This window comes from Corvus brachyrhynchos, unplaced genomic scaffold, assembly GCF_000691975.1.
Source record: "Corvus brachyrhynchos isolate BGI_N302 unplaced genomic scaffold, ASM69197v1 scaffold164, whole genome shotgun sequence".
Classification (NCBI taxonomy): Eukaryota; Metazoa; Chordata; class Aves; order Passeriformes; family Corvidae; genus Corvus; species Corvus brachyrhynchos.
In genome coordinates, this window is record NW_008237426.1 from 1,099,924 (window position 1) to 1,108,705 (window position 8,782).

General features: G+C 50.7%; 1 protein-coding gene across 3 annotated transcripts in view; it reads left to right on the top strand.

Annotated features, from left to right (window-relative positions):
- Positions 1-8,639, top strand: part of BBS4 (Bardet-Biedl syndrome 4) — a 33,526-nt gene extending 24,887 nt beyond the window's left edge. For all 3 annotated transcript variants that reach the window (XM_008631305.2, XM_017731135.1, XM_017731137.1), the window contains 6 exons: positions 1,023-1,175; positions 1,284-1,455; positions 2,095-2,164; positions 4,949-5,090; positions 5,454-5,661; positions 7,171-8,639. In XM_008631305.2, coding sequence (XP_008629527.1) covers positions 1,023-1,175; positions 1,284-1,455; positions 2,095-2,164; positions 4,949-5,090; positions 5,454-5,661; positions 7,171-7,328 — 903 coding nt within the window. In that variant the 3' untranslated portion in view covers positions 7,329-8,639. The remainder of the gene's footprint in view (positions 1-1,022; positions 1,176-1,283; positions 1,456-2,094; positions 2,165-4,948; positions 5,091-5,453; positions 5,662-7,170) is intronic.
- The last annotated feature ends 143 nt before the right edge of the window (positions 8,640-8,782 follow it).

Below are 8,782 nucleotides of genomic sequence, written 5' to 3' on the forward strand. Positions count from 1 at the left end.
CAGGTCCCTTGTGATCCAAGTGATACTGCATTTTATTATTCTCCCATCTGCTGATACCCTGTGCTTCCAGCTGCTGTGTGTATTTCCTTGGCTGTGGCCTGGAAAGCTGAGCTTGGTATCTAGGTTTCATTCCTCGTTGTGGAACTGCTTCCCTTTTTAGGGCTGTTACTTCATTTCTCTCCTTTTTTTCCCTGTTAACGATGCAGAGCATTGAAATGTGTGGTTGACAAACATGAGTTGTTGTGAAAACACCTTTACACTTACGGATTTTACTTGTCACTGTGAAATCTTCTAAAGGACTTAACTAGTGTGGTTTAAATATAGTGTGTTGTACTCACTTCCATTTTTTCCCCCATGCATATTCCCATTAATTCGCAGTATCAGCCAGTCAGTGTGAACTAGGAGAGCTTTGCTGCATATGTCTTGCTTGAGTGCATTTTACTCCCCACTTAACTTGCACCAGAACTATTTCTATCTGTGCTTGGTTGTAAAAACAATCTATTAGTGCACAGATCTTTTCAGAGCCTCAGACTCTAAGAAGTACTTCTGTCACCCCAAAAAACACCCTAAACATTTGCAATGTCATGTTGCAATGTTTATGGAATCACAGACTCACAGAATGGTTTGAGTTGAAAGGGACCTTAAAGCCCATCCTGTTCCACCCCCTGCCATGGGCAGGGACACCTTCCACTAGCCCAGGTTGCTCCAAGCCCCATCAGCATGGCCTTGGGCACTTCCAGGGATGGGGCAGCCACAGCTGCTCTGGGCAAACTCATGTCTGAGACAGTTAGGATCAAAATAGTGCAGGAAGAAGCAGACTCAGGTTTGTTCTTCACCCTGTGTTCTGCTCTGTGGTAGGAGATTCCAGAGTCCCCATCTGCTCCCACTGTTGGTCTTGGCAGCCCTTAGAAGTGAAAGGGTTGTTCCTGAGACGGTTTCAGTTTAATCATTTTGTCCTCTGGTGTTCTTGCTGTGTCTGAGCAAACGGGGCTGTGAGTGGCTCACTGTTGTCTCGTCCCCAGGCCACCCTGGCTGCTGGCAGCATGATGCAGGCCCACGGGGATTTCGATGTCGCCCTCTCCAAGTACAAGGTGGTGGCCAGCAGTGTTCCTGAGAGCCCCCCTCTCTGGAACAACATTGGCATGTGCTTCTTTGGGAAGAAGAAATACGTAGCAGTAAGAACCCAGTTTCCATTTTTCTCCCATCTGCATCAAATTCCATGCAAGCACAAGATTCCTGTCATGAGGAGACTGTTCTAGCATATTTATCCCTCTTTTTTCAAGGCTATCAGCTGCCTGAAGAGGGCAAACTACCTGGCTCCCTTTGACTGGAAGATCCTGTACAACCTGGGCTTGGTGCACCTGACGATGCAGCAGTACGCCTCAGCCTTCCACTTCCTCAGCGCTGCCATCAACTTCCAGCCCAAGATGGCAGAGCTCTACATGCTCCTGGCAGGTGGGGGATGCTCCGTGCAGCTGCCTGTGCATCCCACCTGGGAATGCCACGGCACAGGCAGGAGCTGTGTGATGAATTAAAGGAAGCACAGCATTACTGAGGAGCTGTTGCCCAATCTCTTCTCTCTGGGGGAATAGAAGGGAAACTTGCAGTCAGATCCAGATTAAACGTGGGACAAGACTTGACACATGTGAGACTGGGGTTGGGTTGCCTAAGGAGTGGGTGTGGGTTTCCAGCACTGGATGTTTTTGGGGTGAAATTAGATAAACATGTCAGAAGTGACATTGCAGGGTTAGATGGGATATTGAGGAGGAATCTTTCCCTGTGAGGGTGGCAAGGCCCTGGCACAGGGTGCCCAGAGAAGCTGTGGCTGCCCCTGGATCCCTGGAAGTGTCCAGGGCCAGGCTGGGCAGGGCTTGAAACAACCTGGGCTAGTGGAAGGTGTCCCTGCCCATGGCAGGGTTGGGACTGGATGGGCTTTAAGGTCACTCCAACCCGGACCGTTCCTTTCAGTGGGGTTAATCCTGGCAGTGCTCCAGACAACCCTGCTGGCACCTGTTTTATGGCATTCAGAATTGTCCTAAAAATGAGCTGCTCATGAAACTTCTCCTCCTGTGTGTATGTTTTGCTTTGGTGCAGTTGCTCTGACCAACCTTGAAGACATCGAGAACGCCAAATGTTCCTATGAACAAGCTGTGGCCTTGGACAAGTAAGTCTTTGTCAGAGCTGTCACTTGTTTGGTCTTGCTTTGCCTTCCTGCACCTCATTTCCTTTGCCTCTCACTGTGCCTCGACCCTAAATGGTTTGCAGTAGGGAAACACTTTCATTCTTGTAGCTGTGCAAGTGACAGTGTTAAAACCATTTTTTTTAAAATTCAAGTTAGCTCTGAAAACTGAGAGAGGATTTTATTTCAGAGCAACCCAAAGCTGTTTTTTGTTTTGCTGTTTGGTTAGTGAGTCAGTGGTGATGACTTTGGATGCCAGCCCTCCTTTTGGTGAATATTTATACACAGTGGAGCAGACTGAATAGAAGAAAACATACTTTTTAACCCAAAGTTTGAGCACAGTGTAGAGCAGTGAGATGCCTGGGGTAGAGTCTGTTCTGAATTGGGCAGAGGGAAGATTTTAGCTGGGAGAATGTGCAAGAAGTTTGTATAGAGCAAATAAAAGGGCAGCTCCTTCATTAAGAACATCTATGCTTGCAGTCTGAGTCTTAAAATCAGAGCACTTGGTTTCAGAAATGTTAAGCTGAACCTCAGAGTAAGTCATTATTTCAGGCACAAAATCAAAATTATCTCAGATTTATTAATAGTTTTGTTTCTGTCCCCAGTTTACTGTGAATATTTGCACACTTAGACCTACCAGCCCTGCTGAGCCCAGAGTCTGTCTGCAGGTGACAGAGTGGAGCCAAAAGCACTTCCACCTGCAGGGGCCACACAAGGTGGTGATAGATGAGATACAAGGGATAAACCCTTCCCTGGGAGGGTGGGCAGGCCCTGGCACAGGGTGCCCAGAGCAGCTGTGGCTGCCCCTGGATCCCTGGAAGTGCCCAAGGCCAGGCTGGATGGGGCTTGGAGCAGCCTGGGACAGTGGCAGGGGGTGGCACTGGATGAGCTTTAAGGTCTTTTCCCACCCAAACCATTCCATGGTTCTGTTCTAATCAGCTTTCCATGCCTGGCAAGGCAGGACAGGACCTTAAAGGCAGCACAGGCTCTTTAGTTGGGGGGTTGTGTCCTCTGCTCAAAGAGGAGGAGCAGTCAATTGGCTCTACAACTTTGCCCAAGTATTTGGCACTCGGGCAATGCTCCAGCTCTACAGTCCAACCAGCAAAAGAAACCCTCAGCAAAGCAGAAATGAATTCCAACTGCCAGGGCCTGCTGGGAGGAACATGCAGACTGTGAGGCTGGTTCAGCTGACACGCTGTGGATTTTAGCCAGTTATGGTGTGGCTGAACCTGTGTCCCCACAAGTTTCCTTTGCCGGCGTGTTTGGAGCTCTTTGGGATGAAGGTGGTTGGTTTGCAGAGAGGGAGGCAGCCAGGGGAGGGATTTACATTGTCACTGACACGGGGGGACTTTGCAGAGTCCAGCACTGGGTCTGTCATCAGGAATGCTTTTGTAGTGGCCTGGGTGCCACGCTGGGGGCTGGAATGGAAATAGCTTGGAGCACTGTTTAGAAAAAGGTGTTCCACTCCTGGTTCTGGCTTGTGACTGTCCTTTCTGTGGGTATTCAGCTATTGATTTTTCTCTGGCTGTCATATTGCTTCTCAGCTCTTGAAGGCAGTGAAATAGCAGTGAAATAGCTCCATCAGGTTCAATTAAATTTAAAACTGGCTGTTCCCAGGACTGTCTGATCTCCTCAGTGTTTTGGCAAAATGTTTCTTCTGTGGTGGGCTCAGCATTCCAGTTTCCCAGTTAAAGGAGAAGCCATGGTTATAAATGCAGTCAGATTTCTTCTAAGAGTTGCCTTCCTTGCACTGGGATGGAGAGTCACCAGGACTGGCGAGTCAGAGCCTGCAGGTTACACTTCATTTATTGCCCAGTGCCAGCAGGGTCCTCCCCTTCTGCATTGCTCCAGAGGATGCTGCTTCTGCCTTGGCCGTGGGTGGTTCCAGTTATCCCAGCCACGCTCCAGGAGAGGGCACCAGTTCCTCACTCACATTTCTTGTGAACCCACGGAGCATTGGAGCGTCCCTGCCTGGCCTGTGTGCAGGGCTGCTGCTGTGGGGCCCACACGGGGAGCTGTGGGCAGGCAGAGCTCCTCCACCCCCGCCCTGGCACTCCTGGGCGGGCCAGATGGGGAGGGTTAATGTGTCCTAGTGAAGGAAGCGGATCGTTTGGAAAACGAGAGTGTTTGGAGCAGCTCTGCCTTGTGAAACTGCATTCAGGAGGGGAGGCAGGAGCGTGCAGGTGCCTGTGTTCACCTGTTGCAGTACCTTCAGTTGTGTGTGGTTTTGCTGGGGGAAGGAGAGAGAAGAGGTGAAGAAATGAAATGTGAACAGCACATTCTGTGGTGTGTCAGGTTATAAAACAAAACCCAAGAGCAGGGCTCTGTTCCACTGCCTGTCCCATGGTGAGCTGCTCTCCTGCAGACTGGGAATGCTGGGAGAGTCGAGGTAAATCAAAGATCATCTGTCTCAGTGTGACAAAAGCCCCTGTCACTGCTCTGCCTGTCCTGGGAGGAAGGGGCTGGGACACCAGGAGAGCCCCGGGATGGCCCCCAGGTGCACAGAACTGGCTGTTGCAGAGAGGGAGGCAGCCAGGGGAGGGATTTACGTTGTCACTGACACGGGGGGACTTTGCAGAGCCCAGCACTGGGTCTGTCATCAGGGCAAGGGTCTCAGCCATGCTCCCACAGGGCTTTGGCTGTAGCCTCTCCGTCAGTGCCAGACAGGGAGGTGTGTCCAGCTTTGCTGCTCGGGCACATCTTAGCATTATTCCAGCCAGGATAAGTGTTCCCACAGGGAATGTGATGCCTCCCACGTGTCTGCTGCAGGTGCAACCCCCTCATCAACCTGAACTACGCTGTCCTGCTCTACAACCAGGGCGACAAGCAGGGGGCCCTGAGCCAGTACCAGGAGATGGAGAGGAAGGTCACAGTGGCCAGGGAGAGCAGCGCGCCCGACTTCGACCCCGAGGTTTGTGCCTGAGCTCAGGAGCCACCCCAGGGCTGGCAGCAAATGAGGAGGAGGTTTGACTTTGAGTCCAGTTATTAGGAAGAAATTCTGCTTATGAGATTTTCCGAGCGGAGCGGGCGCCTGCTGAGAGCTGCTTGCTTCCTTTCTGCTCTTTGAAGCTCAGTTCTTCAATCAATACAGAGCGAGACAAGATTCCCTCTTAATTAAGGGACTGAATTAGCAGAGATGTTTCCCCCAAGCACCAAGCTGCAGCCAGCTCTGCACAGCTCTTTTCTTGTAGGTTTTTTTGATGGTGTTGTTGACTTTATTGTTGTCTGACGTGTCCCTGCTTACAGTGCTCTTCTCTTTTTACTTCTCGAGAAGATGGTGGAGATGGCCCAGAAGATGGGAGCTGCTCTGCAGGTCGGGGAGAGCCTGGTCTGGACCAAGCCCTCTAAAGAGTCCAAATCCAAGCAGAAAGCTGCTGTGTCAGGGAAATCCAGCTCTCAGCAGCCTTTGGGCTCCAACCAGGCCCTGGGTCAAGCCATGTCCTCTGCTGCAGGATATGGGAAAGCCATGCAGCTCCCCCCAGGTATGTCTCCTCTGCTGTTCTTTCAAGTGGAGATGTGGGAGGAAAGCAAAGAAATGTCTCCTCCCTTGGGAAGAGTTACAGCACATCTTCAGGAAGGGACTGACTTGCTCATACAGCAGTGAGAGCAATGTTTGGTGATAGCTTTCCCGGATTTCTGAGTTCAGGAAGATGCTCTGTGTAAGTGTATTTCACTCTCCTGCTTTTGCAGGGATGTGGGAGGCTGGGAAAGTTGCCCTTCCTGTCTGAGCCACAAAGATTCCATTAGCATGGGATTGTGATCTTGCTGTGGAAAGGAGGCATTTTCAGCAACCAGACCTCTTGCCTTTCTTTGGAAGGGCCCAGGAGCTGCTGTGCACAGACAGGCTGCTGCAGAGAAGGGAAAGGACAGACAATTTTCCAAAGCATTTTCATCATTTCTCTGACAGCAATAACTACAGCTGGATTGCTCTGAAGCTGCCCAGCCTTGCAGATGCTGCTGGGTTTAGAGGGACTGAGGGTTCTCAGGAGGTGGTGTGAGCCTTTGGAGGCTCAGCCCATGATTCTGTGTGCTGGGGCTGGGTAGGAGCATCTCCTGAGCCATTCCAAGCATGACCTCCTCTCACCCCTCAGCTTCCGAGGAGGAATGCGCTGGAGATGTTGCTCATCGTGGTGATTTTCTGTCACTCTTGGTCTTGTTGCCTGTGGACTGAACCAGGAGAGTGGTTGTGTAATCCAGGCCTCTTTTCTTTGGCATCCCTAAGGACATGTTCCATTTCTCACACATGGAATGAACTTTCCATGCAGGGAAGACTTAGCCAGAAGATCTGAAAAATAAAACTCACCAAGGGTTTAGGGTGTACCTGAAGGACTTTATTATCCAGATCAGAGAAGGGAGCTGGTTCATAGCATCAGCTGGCACCCTTAATTTAAGTGTAGAGACAACTTGTGTCCTGTTGTGATTTAATTCTGTAAGTAGCTACTTTAACTGCCTGGAAACCCTCCCCACATTTGCTAAAGCTGTGAACTGAAAACAACACTTTGGTTGGGGCTCCAGCTTGAGCATAAACCAGCTTCAGTGGAGCTGGAAGTGGCACTTCCCTGTGAGGGTGGGGAGGCCCTGGGGCAGGCTGCCCAGAGCAACTGTGGCTGCCCCTGGAGCCCTGGAAAAGGCCAAGGCCAGGCTGGGCAGGGCTTGAAACAACCTGGGCTAGTGGAAGGTGTCCCTGCCCATGGCGTGGGGTGGGATGAGGTGAGCTTTAAGGTTCCTCCAACCCAAACCGTTCTGAGATTCTGTGATTCTAGAAAATGTTTTCCCTTCCAGAGCATGAGTTAATTCCTCCATTTGTACTGAATTCTGACAGCTGAGAGACTGTACCTGAGCTTCCTTTCAGCAGTGCTTTGGGCACTGTAAGGTCTGGATAGCTCCGTGTCAATAAACTAATGTTAGGCAGAAGGAATCTGAGGGTAATTAAAAGCTGTGACAAAACACACGTAGCCATAGAGTAACTCTTAACTGTGCTCTCTCCGCAGGTGCTGCAACACCAGCTCTGCCAAAAAAGCCTCCCTCCCTGCCTCTGGAAGCAGAACAGGAGCAGGACTCGGAGACGAGCCCTGAGGAGAACTCGGCTCCCCCAGGGGACAAGGAGCAGAGGAAGGAGAAGCCCCAGAGCCAGGAGGCAGCGGAGTAGGGCGGCTCTGGGCAGCACAGGCTGTGCAGGAGCCTCCCCAGGGCTGCCTGGGATTGGAGAAGGCACCTGCCCCGCCCTGCCCCGTGGTGGCCTCTCCCCAGTGTCAGTCCGGATGCAGCTGTGTTCCCTCAGTGACTTTAGCTCGAGGGCTCTGCCTTGTCCCAAGGAGTCGTGGCAGTGCCCAGAGGTTTCTGTGTAGCTGCTCTTAGTGCGGTCACAGCTCCCCACACAGCTGGAGCGTCGAGCCCTCCACAGGTTGGGTGTGAGTCCTCCAAAAGGACATTTAGCAAAGCCAGCAGTAGTTATTTAGGATCCTGCACCCTGAGGAGGATCAAACCCTTCCAGTGGTTGAACTGGTGAGCAGCTGATTTTGCATAAAGAACCGGTAAACTGGAGCTTCAGGGCTCTGTGTTTGCTGGTGAAGCTCCCCAGCTGTTTGAAATGTATTTCCTGCTTTTAGTTCTGCACTGTTGGACTGGATCCCTCCATAATTAGAGTCCAGGAGAGGAAGGTTAGTAATGGAAACATTCGCAGTGTGCAGGCAGCATGAGCAGGGCTCTGGGTACATCCCAGCCTTCAGCTGTGCTTTGTGGTTTGCTGCTTTTATCCAGAACAACATTAATGCATCTTCAGAGCCCAGCCAGGAGCTGAAGTGCTCTCCTGCTCCCTGGAGAACACTGAAGGAGTAGGACCCCTCACTTTCCCCTGGGTTCTGATAACCCAAACTGACTGCTTATCTTAAATGTGGCTTTTTTTCCCCCCAGCTGCCCTTTCTGCTGGGTTTTGTGTCAGGTCAGCTCTGGGACAGCACTCCTGTAAGGATTCCCTCCTGCCAGGAGTTAAAGAAAACAGAATTGTTTGGTAGAGCACTGGCAAATTGAAACAAACCAGACAAGGAGCAGTGTCAGTCAGGTACAGTGCAGAGATTTTTATTCACATTTAACTTCTTACACTGAAAGTTCCCGCAGCCTAACAGAGTGCCTGGGAAGGAGAGGTGAGGATTGCAGAGCAGGGGTGGGCAGGGGCTGGGAATTCTTCACCTCAGCCCCAAAACTTTAATTCAAGGCAGATTTTTGTGCTAGGATGCTTTGATGGGATAAATGTCACACAGGGAGCACGTACTGCACTTGGAGTTACTGTGAAGGGATTTATTTTAAATACATACTTTGTGAAAAGCTTATGCAACGAGGAACCAATTCTTCCATGAGATGAAGCAGTAGCACATTCTTACTTCCTGGGAGCTTCATGTGTAAGGGAGCATTTTTAAATACATAATTCCAGTTGAATAATAAATAGAACTGCAGTTCCTCATCCTGTCCCCTCTCCTCCCCTGGGCATGGCAGTGGTGGCATTTGCATGCAGTAAATTCCTGGGATCTTTCTGGAGAGCATTTTTGTGCTAATGGTAATGAGGCTGGACTGCTCTTTCTGCAGGAATTAAGCAAGAGACTCTTC